Genomic DNA, 19,658 nt, shown 5'->3' on the forward strand with positions numbered 1-19,658 from the left:
ATACCGGCATACATTAACAAATGTTTTTTTTATACAAATGAAGATACTTAGAGTATTCAGAAGAGAGAGAGAAATGCTAAAGCTGTTTTCATAATTATAAGAAAACTTTCATACTGACATTCATTAAACCCGCATTAGACCCATATATAGCCGCATTTATTACACAATTTCACTGACATTTAGAATAGTGAATTGTGTTAGACATTTCAACGTTGGAAATAGTTGCAATAAGTTCATAAAAGGTGCATTTTTCACCCGATTCGGATGAAATGTCATTAATAAGGGGTTTTAAGAGCTAAAGGAAAGTTTTTCGAAAAAAAACACAAAATTCAGAAAAATGCATGAAATCTTCAGATGAATCAATAGTACGGTCCATATTATTTAAAGTTTGAGGATTATTGCATGCAAATGTTTACCGTGACTGTGTCTCAAATGGTCCATCCGCTTAGTCCAATTTATTACCCAATTTCACTGACATTTAGAATAGTGACTTCTGCTTGACATTCAACGTTGGAATTAGTTGCAATAAGTTCACAAAGGTGCATTTTTCACCCGATTCGGATGAAATGTAAAAGGGTTTTTTTTAAGAGCTATAGGAAAGTTTATCAAAAAAACAACACAAAATACAAAAAAATGTATGAAATCTTCGGTTGAATCAATAGTACGGTCCATATTATTTAATGTTTGAAGATTATTTCATGCAAATGTTTACCGTGACTGCGCCTCAAATTGTCCATTCGCTTAGTCCAATTTTGGCATACTCTTTCCAACATTTTTTATATATATATATATATATATATATATATATATATATATATATGGTGGTGATTTGATATACATATATATATATATATATATATATATATATATATATATATATATATATATATATATATATATATATATATATATATATATATATATATATATATATATATATATATATATATATATATATATATATATATATATATATATATATATATATATATATATATATATATATATATATATATATATATATATATATTTTTTTTTTTTTTTTTTTTTTTTTTTCTTTTTTTTAATAAAAACGGACAAACTTTTCAATTTCACAGTTTGGTGCGGTTTATGAGCTGGTGGCATCATTGGACCGTACTTCTTAAAAGGTGATGCGAATCGTAACTGTGATGGTGAGCGCTATCGTGAGACGATATCCAACTTTTTTGCTTGACTTGGATGACATGTGGTGTCCCCTGCCATACAGTAAGCGTAACAATCGTCTTATTGAGAGGCGAGTTGGGTGAACATTTTATTTCACGTTCCGGACCGGACAAATTGCCGCCTAGATCGTGCGATTTAACGCCTTTAGACTATTTTTTTGGGGCTATGTTAAAGCTCATGTCTACACAGACAAGCCCGCTTTAATTGATGCATTGGAAGACAAAATTGAAGCATTTATTCGTGAGATACCACCCGAAATGTTAAAAAATCTTGATAACATTTTATTATTTAAAAAAACTGTATTGCATTAAAACATTTTTTCGTTGAAGATTTTGCCAAAAAATCTGCATTATGCCTCCCCATTTTAGGAGGTTTAAGTATTATTACTACTGTGTGTAGGATAATAGCATTAGTTGCCTATTTTACTTGTTTATTGAATTATTTTGCCCAAGGGCAATTGCTCATGTTCCTCTACCGCCTAAAACCTAAGGGGAAATTGTACATTATTTTCCTACGGCTCACACGAACCCCAAATATTCTTTATTAAATATGTAAATTTTAATATAACATTGGCATTTTCTCATCTTTCAAAATAGAATGGTGTAATGTTTCGTCTTCGGAGTTGTGATGAAGGAACCCCCTTGAGCTTTGCCTCACTCCCTCTCTTAAAGAAACAAAAGAATAACGAAAAAAAAACATTCATTGATATTAAAATATCAAATCACCACCAACGGTCACAATAATATAAAGAGAAAAAAACCAACCATAGACATGCAAAACGTAGGTGTGTTTTGAATTTGCCAAACCGACGGCTGGCAAAAACGACAACGACAGCAAAGACGACAATAACCACCAGCTCAGCCAAAAGACCAACTTGACTTTAAAAACAAAATACCAAAAAAGGAGAAAAGCAAAACCAACAACAACAACAATGTAATAAAGTTTAATGTTATCCGTAAGTGCACAAGTACGCCGCCTGTGTTCTCTGTCTGTCTATCTTTCTGTCGCTACAACTATACTTTGCTGTGCATCTGAATGTGTGATAGTAGTGACAAGGTTGTTTCCCACCATACCACGATTTTTGTTTCTCACACACACGCCCATACATTTTGCAAATATTCCGCTAGGTTGGGAGAAGGGTTGAGGGAAATGTTCATTTTTAAGAGACAAGGCCTTTATAGAGAAACACAGGGTGTCAATAACCCATTTCATTTTTTTTTTTGGGCTTCTAATAGTGCTTTCCGATTCATAATAATAAACGAATAATTAATTAACAATAGAAATTTAAAAAATATAATAAAAAATATAAATATAATAAAAAATATAAATATGTGTAATAATTTATTTACAATTATAATTTATTCCATATTTCAAATTAGGAGCTTAAAGTTTCTACAGAAGATTTCCAATTATTTCTGTTAGGTTAGGTTGAAAAGAGGGTGCAGATATTAATCCGCCCCATGCCACTATGGACATATACCTAAGCTAGTAATCGGCTTGCTATGTGCTCTAAAACCTATAAACTAACCTCTTAAAAAGAAAATTTTAAGTTAGGAATTCCGTGCTACTTACAAAATCCTTAATTGTTGTCAATACACTCCCCTAAGTAGGTTAATTTCTGTTACGAGCTGTTAGTCTTAAATAATAAATAATTTGCCCAGTTCGGCGCCATGTCGCTTGTGGTTTTCCACGTCGTCGTGCCCCTTGTGGGTTCCAGACCAGTGCAGCATGGGAGAATAATCGTAGGCCTTACGAAGGGTACGTCCGATCCAGCCATATTTTCTCGTCCATACTATTGTTAATTTTCCATCACCTATATTTCAAACGAAAATGTGAAGTCAAAATCAGGAGATTGATTTATATTGAAGCAATATCAATGCATTGACCAAATAAAACCAAGGTTGATAAAGTCAGTTGGAAGTCATGAGAAAAATCATTATACAAAATGTTAGTATAATCGGAAGAAATTTGCGCCCTCTATAGGCGCAATATATCTTAGTTTTGTGTCGGATTGCTTATTTTTGTTTAGTTTTGCAAAAAATTTAACTTTTGCGATAGTATCCATCGGAAAAATTTCAATCGATATTCAGTCAAAAAATTAAATATCGATAGTGCCATCGATATTTTGCCAGCTCTGTATCAAAGTCGATCTGTTGCATACATTTTTTGGTAAAATTTCTGAGCTTAATTTTGGCAACTGAAAATCACAATTCGCTCAAACTCACGTCTATCCATTTTTCTCTTCTTCTTGTGGAATATAGGTTTCTTCTCTCTTTTTTTTCTCCTGATAGTACCTCTCCTACGCCTGTCCTAATTTCCCATTAAAAGGTTAATAACAATATGTATATGCCTTAAGTGTATCATAGGCCTCAATAAAGCTAGGCCCCATTTCAAAGTCTCTGCTCCCTCGGTTTTTATCATCATTTTTTCTCGTCAAACCCAAACAATACATTTTTCGATAAAGCACGTACACAAACAAAAGGATGAGACAAACAGACATACTTAATAAGAAAATTGTCATAAAACAACAGAAGAAGAGTTCCTCGTTCCATTTCCATTTATGTGTCTTGTTGCCACTTTTATGTCAGAGAGCAAACAGCAGCAATGTGAGCGCCTGCCTGACATTATGAAGAAAGTAACATGGCACATTTTAATTTTTTTTTGTCAATGTATGGCGGCACAACAGCTCGAAAGGGCGGCACGAGACATAAAGAGATACCACGCCACGCACGTTGTCATACGAATGAGTTAGCCAAACACACATAGGTTTGACACTTAAATATTTCTAATTGGGATAGGGTGTGTTTTTGCCCGGAAGAAGGAGAAGAAGCACAAACGTCAGGCAGTCAGTTATTGCCACACCAACGATAGGATTAAGGATATGATGTAAAAGGAATGTTTCTAATGTTTTAACGAATGTGTGTGTGTGCGTATGTCTAAAATTTGCTTATTGCTAGAATAATGAAAATTACAGACGTCAAGCAGATGAGATTAGATACTTGGAAGAAATTAGCTCCAAAGAACATTGATGACAAAAGAACCTCCTCGCTCATTCTTCTACGGAAACAACAGCAATCAACCGTTTTTGATATGTTAATTTTTGATAAATCGAAGCAGGTCGCATTCATTTTTCGTTATTTTGGCTAACTATGTAGTTCAACTTGGAAAGGCGTAGCCCAGAAGTATTTTTAACACGCACATTGCTGACGTCTAACTTTGTTAAATTTTCCAGCCCCAAATATTTAAATTTATACGATATGATTGTTTTGTATTTCGAGGAGTCCTCTACGCCTTAGGAAGGGTTAAGGAGTTTTGGGATGAGTATCTCTTGATATAGGTACGAAACAACGAATATGTAGGCAGGTTCGCCTATAGAGTTGAGCAATAATTTGATTCTCGCTAGTTGTCAGGAAACTTAAGACCTTCCTAGTGCCAAGCCTTACTAACGGTTTTTGATTTCCTCACCATCAGCTTACCTCGGTCAGGAAACAAAGATTCCCACTCTGGATGATACAGTTTTGTCTGGTCTAAGCCGTTTCCACTGGGCTGTTTTTGCAGCAGTCATCACAATCACCATCTAGTGGATGGATTACCGTCGCGCAGAGAAGTAAGGATAGACCATTATGATCTATAAAAAAGTAGAACTCTGTTTATAGTGAGGAAAATGTCAAAAAGATATTTTAGTGGCAACGCCTGACATCATTGTCGGAATCATTTTTGTTTTATTGGTTTCAATGGTCCGTTTCTTCCCTTTGTTATTTTATTTATTTGCAAAAAAATTATAACAACAACCATAAGTGCAGATAAAAAACGACTTGATATGAAAATATAAACAAAACATAACTGTCAATTTCCGCTCGAGGAACAATTAAAGATTTTCCCTACTATTTCGAAAGCAGAATAGAATACCAACCCCTATGCCATATTATTTGTATTAAAAATTTATTTTTTTAATATTTTTACCGTTTTTCTAAAAAAAATTCTGTAAAAATTTTGTTTTTATTTTTATTCATTTCACAAGTTCTTTTTTGTTTTATTTTAGCCTTTGTTTTGAGTTTTGAAATTTATTTTTAAATATAAAAAATAAATAACTTAGTAAAAATGCCCACTGTTACCCTTTTCATTGTAAAATCTGCTTTTTGCTTCTTTTCAAAAATTTTCAATGGTAACCCTGGCCACCATATTGCCTACTTTTCAATACAAATCACTTGAATGTCATATTCAAGACATTTTACATTTAGAACTCGTCTGAAGTGGACGCTTCGGGATTCGGTGCTTAGTCATCGTTATACTCAGTACAGTTATAGCCAGTGTTGCCGTTTTGGGTAGATATGCGAGAGCCCAATTACTGTTACAAGGGGTCTGTCTCACCGCTTCTCTGAAATTGTTCTGCATTGATTGTTGTTGCAGCAGTGTGTTGTATCTGGGATGGCAACCCTTCCCAATGAAGAACTTCATTGGGTCAATCCGGTGCGTACAATCGGTTCTTTTCGGGACATGAGTGCTATATCTATATGTAGGCCAACTTTGAACTAGAGCGATTCCAACAAACAGACAGACGGTCATTTTTAGATTGTCTATGAATATAACGGCGATCTAGTATGTATATTGCGTTATAGAGTTGAAAATATATAATTTGATGTGTTGGAAATAGAATGACAAAATGCCAATTCTTTTCTACGGCATTTTTGGTTTGTAGAACATTTGAAAGGTTTTAGTCGGGTTTGATAGGGTTTTTCCTAAATTTGGTACGAAATAACTTTCTTGAGTGGCAACACTGGTTATAACTGTACATTGTTTTTAATTCTATATTTTTATTACACGTATTTTAATTTACAGTTAGTGGGGACACCAACTTCGCAAATACAACCTGGCATATAGAGTCGTATTCTGCCATTTCAATTAAAGTCAAAACAAAAAAATATTCAAGTTAGGACTTTCTTTATGATCCAGTCAAATTCAACTCAAAAAGTATATATTTAAAATCTATTTACTATTGGGTTGCCTAAAAAGTAATTACGGATTTTTTAAAAGAAAGTAAATGCATTTTTAATAAAGCTTAGAATGAACTTTAATCAAATATATAATTGCCATTTTGTTCGATAACCTTTTGCCATCTTCCTGGCAAATTTAGTATTCCACGCCCATAGAACTTATAGCCTTTATCTGCAAAAAACTGAACCAAGTGCGATGTTATAGCCTCATCATTGCCGAAAGTTTTACCATTTAAGGAGTTCTGCAAAGATCGAAATAAATGGTAGTCTGATGGTGCAAGGTCAGGGCTATATGGTGGATGCTTCAAAAGTTCCCAGCCAAGCTCATTCAGTTTTTGGCGATTGACCAAAGATGTGTGCGTTCTAGCGTTGTCCTGGTGGAATATGACACCTTTACGATTGACCGATTCTGGTCGCTTCTCCTTGATGGCTGTATTCAATTTGTCCAATTGTTGACGGTTAACATCCGAATTAATCGTTTGGTTCCTTGGAAGCAGCTCAAAATATACCACACCCTTCCAATCCCACCAAACAGACAGCATAACCTTCTTTTGGTGGATATCAGCCTTTGAAGTGGTTTGAGCTGGTTCACCATGCTTGGACCATGTTCTTTTTCGACTAACGTTGTTGTAAACAATCCATTTTTCATCTCCAGTTATGATTCGTTTTAAAAACGGATCGATGCGTTTAAGGTGCATATCACAAGCGTTGATTCTTCGGTTTGTTAAATGAATTTCTTTCAATACATGTGGTGCCCAAATATCAAGCTTTTTCAGCAGTCCAAGACTTTTTATGTGATAATGAACGGTTGATTTTGGTATATTTAACTTCTCTCCTATCTCACGCTCAGTTACATGACGATCCAATTCGATTGATGCTTTGATTTGGTCATCATCAACTTCATTTGGCCGACCTAAACGTGGCTCAACTTTAAGTGAAAAATCTCCAGAACGGAATTTGCGAAACCAATTTTGACACTGTCTTCCTTTTAAGGCTTTATCACCATACACATCTCGTAACTTTTTAGCAACCTGCTCCGCGTTTTTTCCTTTACGGAAACAATAAAGTAAAATATGACGAAAATGCTCCTTTGTGGGCTCCATATTAAAATTGACGCCAAACAAACAAATGTAAACAAAATTTCACGCACTTTTTTTCTAAAGCAAGCTAAAAGTAACAGCTGATAACTGACAGAAGAAAATACAATTACAGAGTCACAAGCCGTTGAAAAAATTTGTCAACGCCGACTATATGAAAAATCTGCAATTATTTTTTAGGCAACCCAATAAAAACCTTTGTTTGCCATAATTCCCCTTAATTATGAAAAAAGAAACTCCTCTATTTGTACCCCAAGAAAAGCATTTGCACCGCTTTTTCCCCTTTAAAAAAAAATTATTAAAAGAACGAACCGGCACATCGACCTGCAGTTATCATCATTTATTGCACAATCGTCTTATCGCACAGCAAAATGTCAGCAGAAATTAAAAAAAAAAAAAACAAAATCTCCAACATAACAAAATGAAATGTTTACCTCAGACATGAGACTATCTCAACGCCATGAAAAAAACACACGTTAGCACATGGCAATAAGTAAAAATGCTAACTAAACACAGAGCTTGAAATTTACAACCTACATTGAATAAGAGCTCACCGTAGCGCAGAGGTTAGCATGTCCGCCTATGACGCTGAACGCCTGGGTTCGAATCCTGGCGAGACCATCATAAAGTTATCAGCGGTGGTTATCCCCTCCTAATGATGGAAACATTTATGAGGTACTATGCTATGTAAAAACTTCTCCTCAAAAAAGGAGAATGTTGCCCATGGAATGTTCATGGGCAAATTTACATTTGCATAGAATCGGTGCAGTTATGAGTGGCAGTCCTTTACAGACTCATTTAGACAATTTGAAGTCCATTGTGATACCACAGTAGAGACAGACCAAGGCTTCTGGCGGGAATCGAACCCACGACCCCTGCACTGGTAATCCAAGCACGCTACCAACTCGGTTACCGGGGCGCCGTTATATTAAAAGCTATAATTATTTATTATACTTGCTAAACGCCAATAATAAGCTTATTTTGCTGAGTATGAGATGAATTTCAGATACTTAAATATAAAAAGTTATGCAAATAATACTCAAATTGCAGGAAGACCATCATGAAGTTTCAGGTGTAAACAAAATAAAAAACACGAAAGATGGCAATAAAATAGCCAACGCACAATTAAATCGCCACCACCTACACAACAAAAACTAAAGATGTGACAAATAAAGAGAGTGAGACAGCTGCATCTTCTCTCGTCAGCTTGAGAACAAAAAAACATGAGACGTCACCAAACAAAAAGAAATAGAAACTGGAAGAGTTTTTGCAGACTGGTACCGCTGCTGAAACCAGCAATGGATTCGAATTAGGAAGAATACTCTTGACAGTATCCACGACACTTGAGCACTATTACCCCGAGCCTTGAAGAAGAATTTACAAGTGCCGAGCATTAGCATGGTTGTGAGAAATTACACTGGAAAGGGCTAAAACAGTTCTGGCTTTGGCTTGGCACGCCATTACTTGTTAGGAGGATTCACTTATGAGGCGAGGTCATGCCAACACCAGAGTACAAGTTTTTAATTTTTGATTTCATTTTGCTCTAAATGTCAAATGCTTGTTAACACACAGGATGCACTTATATGGTGAAGTCATGGGAACAGCTGAGTATAATTTTTTTATATTTGTTTTGATTTTGCAGTAAATCTAAATATCAAAGGCTTGATACACAGCTGTGATTTTTTTTCTTAATTCGTAAAACTAATTTCTATTCGATCCGATAATCCAAACATAAGCAACAAAACAGTGTTATAATGATGAACATACATATATAAAACTCATTTGAAGAAGATAAGTTGTAAAACAAAGTTTATTTCTAAAACCACTTTGACATTTAAAGTTATGGTATTTGCCAATCAAGGTAGTTTCGTTGGGGGTAGATTTCTTTCGTTGTGCTAATAACGCCGACTCTTAATTCTACCATGACTTGTTAGTCGAGCTGTTAAACAGTTTAAGCAGAGTGTTCTGTTCAGCGTTCGAAATTATTGCGAAAAATTTTAATGCCCATATTCACAAAGCTTAAAGTAGGCACATTTGACAGATTTCCTATATAGAATTGTCAAATAAACACACTATAATACGGTTTTAAGTTTTGTAAATACCGTTTTAACAATATATCATATTTTTTTAAAGATTGTGCTAATTCAATCTTAAACCCCGTTTATGCTGCTCTTTAAATCCGAATTAAAGGCCTCGATCATCTGTTTTCTCTTTATAAAATCAGCTGACGAGAGCCTTAAATCCGGATTTAAGGAGCAGTGTAAATGCTTACGCTAATGGCTTAAAAACATGCATTAATTTATTTCACACGTTTTATAGGTTTTTTTATATGAAGTTTGACAGTTGTTCGCGTGAAAAGCCGCATAGAGTACCAACCCTTGTTGCTGGTCATGATTTATCGAAGACTTTACAGAGATATGTAAGGTTGCAGATAATCCTTAAACACTTTCCATAAGACAATTAGCTGGGCAGTGATAAACTATACAGCACCTGTGTAATCGGCAACATGTAGTGGATCCTTGCGAATCATTATACTCAGCAGACCTTGCGGCAACAGTTAAAATGTTTCCTTATGCTGTTAGTTACATCAATAGCGCGAAGTAACATCGATAGACCGGCTTATATACGGCAGTGATTTGGAACATACTTGTCATGGACGTTGGAAGTCATAACATACCACAGGATGCTAAATTTTAGTCAATTCGGATAGGATATCATCCTTTAGATGCTTAGGAAGTCAAATTGGATGAACGGTATTTGTATTCATTAACATAAATTTTTTTTGCGTTATAAAAAAAACGACAATTTATGACACAAACATACTCAACAACTGGCAACACTGCTCTTCTGCCCCCAACAGATGAGAACGTCGACAGCAACACTACTACGACGTCTACATAAATAAATGAATGATTAAGTCCATCTTCATACGGTGGCGGTCAATATGACCACACCATCATTAACTCTCAATTATGTCTGTTTTGCCTCATTACATTCGCTGTTTTGGTTTTTATTTTTTTTTTATTTGTGAAATTTGAAAGTTCTTCATTTACACCAATGAAACATTACAATAAACTTACGTTTGCGTTTTGTTGCCCCTCTGTCGCAGCACAGTTTCTTTGGTCTCTCTGCTACAGAGTGAAAATTTTTTGTTTGTATGCTCTTATTGTATTTGTTGTTGTTATTCCTGACTGGCTGCTGTCAAAAGCCCCAAAAAAATATTTTGTAAGCTATGTTTAAAGGGGGCCAGAATTGTTTTAAATACTTTCTTATTTGATATAAAATACTTGTAATATTTTACACTTTTAAACACTTTCATATGCACATGTATAACACTTCTATTTCATGAATTTATTATTTCATCTTTTTTTCGCAACAATAGACAACAAAGTAGTAGTGATTAGTGTGATTTCTCCGAGATTTTTCACCTATTTTTGTATACACTAAATTCTTTACTGGTTCGTTGGATGTTTTTTTTTATAAATGCTGTTGGTTTTTTATGTTTTACTTTCGTATTTTATATTCCATTCCAGCGATAGCTCATCAATTATTAGATATATTATTTCTTAACACTTCATGGATTATTCACTTCTTTCCGATCTAATTGGAAATTGGAAAACAAAACATTAATTTTGTTAGGTGAATTTGCTTACTTTGCTTTGTACCCACCGACGACTGACTGAAATCATCCCAACACCAGCCAGACAGCAAGCAACTGTACAGGAATCCTAAATTGCAACGTAAGCCGCTGACGTCTGACAAACCATGGTAAAATATGAAAGGTATAGTTGCTTCATGAATTGTCGTCTCTTTTTTCCGCTCTATTTAACGCAAGTCAGATGTACTGGACAGAAATGAAGTGCAAAGTTTAACTGGATGAGTATTTATATTATTTGACAACAGCGGATAACTTGCTCTTCTGCGGGATTCTGTTAAATATCCAGATTTAGCAACTCAGCGATAAAGGCTGGTACTATGTTTGCTTTTCTCGTCGAAAATCAATATTTTTTACTATTTTAGAATTCTTAAGATTTTTTAAGGAGAAGCTATAAACCTGAAATCTCGATCTCCTCTTTTGTAAAAATAATTAAAAAAAAATCATTATTTTCAAGTCAATATATACATTTAAAATTTTGCGATTGGTATTATATTCAGTTTTCGCGGTGAAACTCCTTATTAAAAAAAAACAAGCGAAAAATATTGATGAAAAGTGTTCGTTGGCTTTCATCTAGAAAAAATTTACATTTCACGACGCCCAAAAAGAGCACAACCACAGTCGCGGCGAGACAAGTCGTTTTCTTTGGTAAAATAAACGCGATCGCCAAACTTCTAATTGTAACACCCCGTTTACACTACTCACTAAATCAAAGTTGTGCTTATTTAACCTATACTTATGCCCAGGATGCACTAATAAGGCGAGGTCATGCGAACAGCTGAGTACAATTTTTTTATTTTTGTTTTGATTTTGCAGTAAATCTAAATGTCAGAGGCTTAATACCACTGCTGTGATATATTTCTAAAATCTTAAAAAGATGATCTATTTGATCTGATAATCAACACATAAACAACAAAACAGTGTTATAATAATGAAAATACATATACAAAACGCATTTGATGAAGATTAACTGTAAAACAATGTTTTTTCTAAAACCACTTTGACATATCAATTTACGGCATTTGCCACACAAGGTAGTTTCGTTGGGGGTAGATTTTTGTTTCTGTGCTAATGGCGCTTCCTCTTAATTGTACCATGTTGGTAACCTTTGATTACAGAATAACCTAATTGTTAATTCAAACGATTTTGTTCGTTAATTAACGGTGTCCGTTCGATAAAGAAATAGTTGATGGCCCTTTTAGACGGCACATCATGATCGTACTCATCGCGTGTACGTGCTGATTACAGCTTTTGCCAAAAACTACATCGGTTGTTTTCTTTTTTTGAATATCTGTAAATTAATGATTACACATTTCTTTGTAAACGGTAATGGATAGACGACATTCATCGAAAAAAAATCAAATGATTTTGATTTTTCAGCCATGACTGATTGTTATGTGTACATGTGACGAATACATCTTTGTTTTCATCAACACTTTTACATTGACCATACATCAGATGTGCCATGTAAACTCAGCTTTAGAGAATCGCACCACTGCTTGCTTTGAAGAAAAATAAAATAACTACCAAGGCGAAGCAATTAAAGGTGGTCTCATTTATACAACAAACACAAATCATATGGTGCAATCCGCCATCTTGTCATCAAGCTGATCGACGTTCTGGCAACACGCACAAAGAATTTTGTGCGTTTGGTATACGTGTGAGTACATGAGCAGAGAATATGCGAAAAGAAGATGAGAACATTGAGAATGCAAACAAAAATCTGGCATCTTAATCTGTCAAATCTGGTCGGCTGTTAGCAGCTGCGTGAGACCACCCCAGTGTATCATACACTGCTATTACTACAACAACAACCACCTTAATAAATCCGCCTTGAATAACTACCGACAACTATAAGCTTGACATTTGCTGTCAACTTTTGGAAACATAAAAATGGCTCTGTTATTTCAATCCTCTTTGCTTCACTACCCGGCAAGCAACAGCCCTGGCTTATGCCGTTTTCACAAAAAAAGTTGCTGGTTTTTTAGCGTAAACTGCCTGGCAACACTATCAGCGGTATACATGCGTGATATTATTAACAATAAAAGGAAAGAACTTCGCAAAGTTGCAACTTTTTTATCAAGAAAAAAGTTTTATATTATTAGAACAAAAAATAAGGTCGCAATATCATATAAATAACAATGTCCGATAACGAAAAGAATGTACCCGAAGGATGGGAAATACGTACTAGCCGATCTACTGGTAATTGCATTTCCAAATTTGGGCGAATGTAGAGAATGCCGACTTTAATTATGAATATTCTATTCATCCCCATCCCTTGTTACCAACAAACAAACGGGGAATGGTGTAAATAATTATACTAAACTTAAGCTTTTGCTATTTAAGAATGTATGGTTTAAATGTGTGTCTTTTTTAGGTTTAACCTATTACTTGAACATCTACACCAAGGAATCTCAATGGGATATGCCTACGGAACCGGCTAAAAAGGAGGTCTCTTCCAGTGGTCCAAATGAAGTTCGTTGCTCGCATTTATTGGTAAAGCATAGTGGCAGTCGTCGCCCTTCCTCATGGCGTGAGGAGAAAATAACGCGCAGCAAAGAGGAAGCCAAGGAAATTCTTGAGGACTATCGTAAGCAAATCGAAAACGGTGCCAGTTTGGATGAACTAGCACAAAAGTATTCCGATTGTAGTTCAGCCAAGCGAGGAGGTGATTTGGGCATGTTCGGACGTGGCCAAATGCAAAAACCTTTCGAAGAAGCTGCTTTCAGTTTGAAAGTGGGACAACTATCGAAAATTGTCGATACAGACTCAGGATTGCATATTATTTTACGCACAGAATAGATTCAAGGGATGGATGACTGGTGTACTGTAATGATGATTGGAAGCCAAAAGTAGCATAGAATTATGTTTTTTTTTTTTAATTTTTGTTCTATTAATGAAAAAGGTTTGGACTTCCAACAAAAGTCTGCTGCTAATTTTGCATTTTTTTTTTGAACATATTAAAATACCAACAAACTTACTACTACTACTCATGGGGCGAAGACTCCCTCACGTTAAGTGAAGAAAATACGTTTAATTTGTTAAAAGAATAATATTTTTATGTATTCTTTCTTTTTAGAATAAAAACATTTTAACTTAATAAAACATTATTTAATTTAAAATAAGTTTGTTTTACATGTTTCCTAAAGCTAGTTGGTAATAAGGTTAATTCAGTTTTTTCACCAATAGTTGGGCTCCATTGAATTTTTGTTTCTTTAGCTGGGCTAAATGCTTTTTCAACAAATTTCTTAGTTGTTGTTGCACATCTTCGGAATTGTTTTCAAAAATATTTAGCAAAATGAAACATGCTCGATTAATGTTTATCCAGGATTTTAAAGTTTCCTCTGACAATTCTTGAACCAGAAGGCCGCCAAATGTTTGTGTTGCGGCATCAGCGGCCAAACGTTCTTTATCGTTTTTAATGATTTTCTTAAGGATAATATGGAGACCGGCCTCCTCAATGCCAATTACATTAACAGTGGCAATCTGCGAAAGAGAGAGAAAGAGGAAATAAATATTTAAAAATTGTAGTGAAATGGGCAAGGATTTTTTTAATTAACAAGTTGCATCGCGAGTTGTGCCGTGATAGCCGGTTGCACGTACCGGATTGACCGATGGTCAAGAACTTGAATGTACTGCGATTCGCGTACAAAGCACTGATCCCCAACCTGTCTCTGAGCACTCTCATAGAAACCTGAAAATGATACTAATAACTCTGACGCTTATGGCAAATTGTCCTGAGCCTAGTTGGAGGAAATTCTTTAGCACGGATTCTGTAGATTACAAAGCACGACGAGTGCTTTACACAGGCCATGTGATTGGACGGTCCGTTAAATCATGCCAGCCGAACTCAAAATGTTGGATTATGATACTATCTGTGTGATTGCCAGTCACTTGTGAAATTTAGAGGTAAGAAATCGAAGCTTCTTAGAGCGAAACGGGCGTGGAGGTATCTACGGCACTGTGTAACCTTTACCTCTCCTTTATTCCACAGCCTTTAGACGGCATCAAGATCGTATCCTATGCGGACGATTGTGCGATCATGGGTTCGGGCACCCTAGTTGAAGGCATGATTTCGTTGCTAGTAATTTGAAGATATCCACCACCAAATCTTCAATCACTGTTCACTTCATCATTAGCGGAGATGCATGAAAAGTTATATGTAATAAGAATTCCGAACACCAAACATCCCAAAATAACCTTCACGACGCGGTGGGTGAAATAGAGTGGAATTTGGGGACTGGCGACTTTACTTTGACGTCTTTCTTAGTTATAGAATGGACTTTTAATAACGTGAAGTTGGGTGTCCATATATAATTCTCTGGTTAATATGAGGGTCCCCTTCTTCTGGTGAATTCGATTGAAGGTAATCAATGCTTCACTAGCAGAGGGCTCGATTAGGAGGAATACCGGTGCGACACCACAGGGTTATATTCTTTCTATTGTTGTCCTGGTTATAAAAGAGATTCTCAGGTCCTTTGAGGAATGATTGAACATTGCCATTACATTGGGTTGCCCAAAAAGTAATTGCGGATTTTTCATATAGTCGGCGTTGACAAATTTTTGCACAGCTTGTGACTCTGTAATTGCATTCTTCCTTCTGTCAGTTATCAGCTGTTACTTTTAGCTTGCTTTAGAAAAAAAGTGTAAAAAACGTATATTTGATTAAAGTTCATTCTAAGTTTTATTAAAAATGCATTTATTTTCTTTTAAAAAATCCGCAATTACGTTTTTGGCAACCCAATAGTTGGCCGTGGCTTTGGTACAGAGGTATGCCGAGTTTAAGGAAACGTTTCTGCGAAGAGTAGTGCCGCGGCTCTCTGGGTGGGCTAAATAAATGGGCGTGCTGATATCGGATGCGAGGAGGAGTGCGCCCAGGTAAGCCTTGAATGCGATTCTTGGTCTGAGACCCTTGCACTTGTACGAGGAATGGGCGGCAATGAGAACTTCTCTATGAATATGGGAGGCATAACGCTTATCGGATTTTTGACTTTTGTTTGTTCTGCGGAAGGCCGTTGGTGTGGGACGACGACCTGCCAAAGACGACGCAAAGGACTATAAACGGGCGAGCTGCAGTCAGATTTTGCTGGACCCCGGGCCATCAAGGACGGCGGGGACCAAGGCAGCTGAGCTGGCCAGTTTTGCATCGCGTATGGATTTGGGAGTGCTAAGGCGTCGGTAACACCAAAAACTATTACAAATACAGTAAGGCCTTCAGCAGTACCAACTTTTAACGATAGTAAAACTCTTTTACTAGGTAAGAGTTTGTAAGAGTATAGGATAGGTAAAATCAAATAGATTCTTTTCAAATTGAGCCCTATATACAATTCGTTTGAGAACATCCAAAATCGATTTTAGAATTTTTACAGTATTTAATTTCCTAAAATTTTCCCCTTTAACCTGCAATTTCCCTCTTTTTATTTGTATCACTTACCTCTTCTTTCTCCTTTTCATCGTCATCCGAATCTTGATCTTCTGCCTCACCACTCTCACCATCAGCATTATCGTACTGCGTTTTTGAAGCTTTCTGGGCTTGTTTTCTCTGTTTGGTTTTTTGTTTTGTGGCATCTGCAATAATTTTCTCTACATCCTGTGGCTTCTTCTTCTGTTTTTCCTTTGTTTCGTCTTCCACACTAACACTCCAATCTGGCTGGGCTATGAGTTTGGCCAAGGCCGTTGAGGCTTTGACAAAATGTTCCGAGCTTACTGTAAGAACATAAACAAAACAATTAGAAAATCTAAATTTTCCGGGCCCATTGAGAATTTGTCACTCTAGCGAACGGTTGGAAAGAAATTGGCTACAACAAATAAAGCCGCTCGTTTTAGTAACAAATCCCCAATGGTCTTGCCTGTCAGTTTTTTTTTTAATTAACTTACACCTAGTCAATATTTCCCCAGTCACCAAGCCAATATGTTTATCAGATAGCCAAAATTCGGGTTGCTCAGAAATGGCAGAGGCGATAGGTTCTTCAATTTGTTCGAAAATTTCTTTGCGTCTTACTTCTTTGTCCTTTTTACCATACTGTAAGCCTTCTTCGATGGTGGCAATAAATGTGGGATGGAAGCAACTGGTACCGCCAGGCGATATAAGCCATTCTATAACACGGCGACCCCATTGATTGGCCATCAAAGTTTGCAGTTCGGGATGTAGAGTATCATAGATGGCTTTTTTGGTGGCTTTAGTGTCATCCAATGAATTGAGTAGGGCTATTATGAATAGATGGCCATGCTCATGGGTGCAAATTTTAATCAAATGCTCCTTGATGGTTTTAATTATGGCCTGGGAGGGAGAGAAAGAAAGAAAATATCAAAACAAAGAAATTAAAAAAAAGTGCAAGTGTTTTTTTACTCACTCTTCTGTTCTTCGGAGTCGATTTGTAAAAACATATAATCGAAGCCTGACAACCATCCTTGGTGGTCAACATTAAGGGTATAAGAGGCGCAAACATGGTCACCGTCTCCTCCACCTTATCCTCTTCCATTTCTTTTACATATTCCAACATTATGGCATGCACCAAAGAATTGTCCACCAATTGTTTATTGGATACATGTTCTAAATTGGCTTTGACAGCACTTAAAATTGAAGCTTTCATTACGGGGGTCTCCATGTAGCAATCTGCCATTGTCTTTACCTTGTCATCTTTGGTTTTTTTATACAAATCTCCATAGAATTCCTGGCGCATGTATATTTTTTGCTTCGCATTGGCCACCGTAAGGTACACATGATCTAAAATCTTACTCGATATATTGTGACATGCTAATTTTACAATATTTCCATAAAAGGCATCGACCAGCTTGCTCTTGGTGACCGGTGATCCATACTTGAACATACGTAGTACACAAAAATGGGCATATTTTGATATGGACATTTCCACTGCCAGAGGCATGAGACGTTCCGATAGTTGTTCACGCACTGATGGTGAGGCAAATTTAAGCATGCACTGTATAACACGGGCAGTGTCATGGGCCATTACCACCTTTTTGATTGTGTCCCCGGTGCTGAATAGATTAAAAAGTTTCTCCACCAATTCCGCTTTCTTTTCAGTCTTACGACATTTCAGTTTTTCGTAGATCTGTTTGGCCTCAATTGATATCTCATAGGTGTCCTTGCCTTGTTTACGTTTCATCTTGAGGTCTTTTTTCTCTTGTTTGAACTTGTTCCAGTCCGTCTTTTCGCCTTTATTGTTATTAGCGCCTTCTTCCTGTTTCATGGGAAACTTTGGTTTGCCCGCAAATTTATTTCCAGGCCTACTGGCGAATTTATTTGGTTTTTCAGCAAAATTACTAGGTTTACCGGAAAAATTTTTGCCCTGAAACTTGTCCATGGGTTTTCCGCCGCTACCATTAGATGGCTTCGTTGGCTTACTAAACTTAGAAGGTTTACTGTTGTTAGAGCTTTCATTGTTTGTCTTCTTTTTCAAAGGTTCATCAGAAGTCCCAGTCTTATCAGCGACACGCTTTTTGCTTTTCAACATTGTGAAAATTTTAATTTTTTTAAATATTTTTTCAATGCAATAATCAACAGATTTCCACGTGCGTTTGGTTTTGTTGTTGTTTTGTGTTCTAACAACGTACTCGTTGAATTTATTGTAAGTACTCACTATCTTCAAAGAGTACAACACAATCAAGGCGGTAAGCGGTAAACAAATCCTGTTCTAGCATGGTTGAATTAAGAAGGTTGGCTCACTTGCCCAGCGATGGAATTGTCCAGCTCCAGAGTTTTATCCAAAATCCGCTAGCACGTCAAACGATTGGTTTAGATTTTAAAATTCATCATTTTTTATTATTTTTAATTTATAATAATTCTTTTGATTTTGTGGCTGCTACACATGATAATGCAAATAAAAACTATTGGGTTGCCCAAAAAGTTATTGCGGATGTTTTAAAAGAAAGTAAATGCATTTTTAATAAAACTTGGAATGAACTTTAATCATATATACGTTTTTTACACTTTTTTTCTAATGCAAGCTAAAAGTAACAGCTGATAACTGACAGAAGAAAGAATGCAATTACAGAGTCACAAGCTGTGAAAAAATTTGTCAATGCCGACTATATGAAAAATCCGCAATTACTTTTTGGGCAACCCAATAGAATATCAATTAGGAAGTGTCCGGAAATTCGATAGCCTAGTGGGAATTTGCGCCACCATCTCCACAGGGTTGTATCGTTGATTTCATTGTAGTTGGCAAGATTTATTCATTTACAGGTAGTGGCAGTTGCCCAACAACAAAATATTAAGTGCACTATCTGTCAAAATCAGTGATTAGTGCAACTCTGAATTTTTGTATGTTACTAGTTCGCGCTATTTTTCGTTGGTTGTGTGCATTATCGTTCTTAACTATAATACACACACACAAACAAAACTCGTTCACAGATAGATAGATACACTACCTGGTAATTATGTCATGGTTGTTTGGTAAGTCAGCCAACCTTCTTAATTTAACCATGTTTTCTAGATAGATTTAAGAAGGTAATGCTAGCGTTGATGTAGTAATTCCATGGCCAAATAATTCTTCAGCTGGGCTGCAGTGACGGGATAGGGGAAAAAAGAAGGTAAAGTCATAAGCCCAGCTGATACCACTTTACAGTTTCAGAGTTGTATCCAAATACACTTTTATGTCAAATGGTTTGTTTTCAAAAATTGGTTTATTTTTTCACATTTTTAATGTTTAAATTTAAAATTTATATGTTTGTAATCACAAATATTTT

At 35.8% G+C, this 19,658-nt stretch overlaps 3 protein-coding genes across 8 annotated transcripts in view; 1 reads left to right on the forward strand and 2 right to left on the reverse strand.

Moving 5' to 3' along the window:
- Positions 1-10,978, reverse strand: part of LOC106081993 (ecotropic viral integration site 5 ortholog) — a 157,698-nt gene extending 146,720 nt beyond the window's left edge. For 5 of the 6 annotated variants that reach the window (XR_009397904.1, XR_009397903.1, XM_059366186.1 and 2 more), the window contains exon 1: positions 10,375-10,957. The gene's annotated coding sequence lies outside the window, so the exon portion shown is untranslated. The other variant, XM_059366184.1, reaches the window with a different exon arrangement.
- A 1,956-nt stretch (positions 10,979-12,934) lies between these two features.
- Positions 12,935-14,074, forward strand: LOC106082021 (putative peptidyl-prolyl cis-trans isomerase dodo). The gene is made up of 2 exons (XM_013244325.2): positions 12,935-13,151; positions 13,327-14,074. The coding sequence occupies exons 1-2, from the start codon at positions 13,091-13,093 to the stop codon at positions 13,749-13,751; spliced, it is 486 nt and encodes a 161-aa protein (XP_013099779.1). The 5' UTR covers positions 12,935-13,090; the 3' UTR covers positions 13,752-14,074.
- LOC106082011 (protein penguin) lies at positions 14,041-18,501 on the reverse strand. The gene is made up of 4 exons (XM_013244315.2): positions 17,303-18,501; positions 16,827-17,229; positions 16,384-16,655; positions 14,041-14,435 (listed from the first exon to the last, which is right to left on the reverse strand). The coding sequence occupies exons 1-4, from the start codon at positions 18,422-18,424 to the stop codon at positions 14,115-14,117; spliced, it is 2,118 nt and encodes a 705-aa protein (XP_013099769.1). The 5' UTR covers positions 18,425-18,501; the 3' UTR covers positions 14,041-14,114.
- Positions 18,502-19,658: the final 1,157 nt, after the last annotated feature.

This window comes from Stomoxys calcitrans, chromosome 4, assembly GCF_963082655.1.
Source record: "Stomoxys calcitrans chromosome 4, idStoCalc2.1, whole genome shotgun sequence".
Taxonomy (NCBI): domain Eukaryota; kingdom Metazoa; phylum Arthropoda; class Insecta; order Diptera; family Muscidae; genus Stomoxys; species Stomoxys calcitrans.

Coding starts and splice junctions, on each gene's coding strand:
- LOC106082021 (XM_013244325.2), top strand. CDS start 13,091: ATGTCCGATAACGAAAAGAATGTACCCGAAGGATGGGAAATACGTACT. Junction 13,152..13,326: donor ACGTACTAGCCGATCTACTG/GTAATTGCATTT, acceptor TGTCTTTTTTAG/GTTTAACCTATTACTTGAAC.
- LOC106082011 (XM_013244315.2), bottom strand. CDS start 18,424: ATGTTGAAAAGCAAAAAGCGTGTCGCTGATAAGACTGGGACTTCTGAT. Junction 16,656..16,826: donor TGGGGAAATATTGACTAGGT/GTAAGTTAATTA, acceptor ATGTTCTTACAG/TAAGCTCGGAACATTTTGTC. Junction 14,436..16,383: donor ATGAAAAGGAGAAAGAAGAG/GTAAGTGATACA, acceptor TCTCTTTCGCAG/ATTGCCACTGTTAATGTAAT.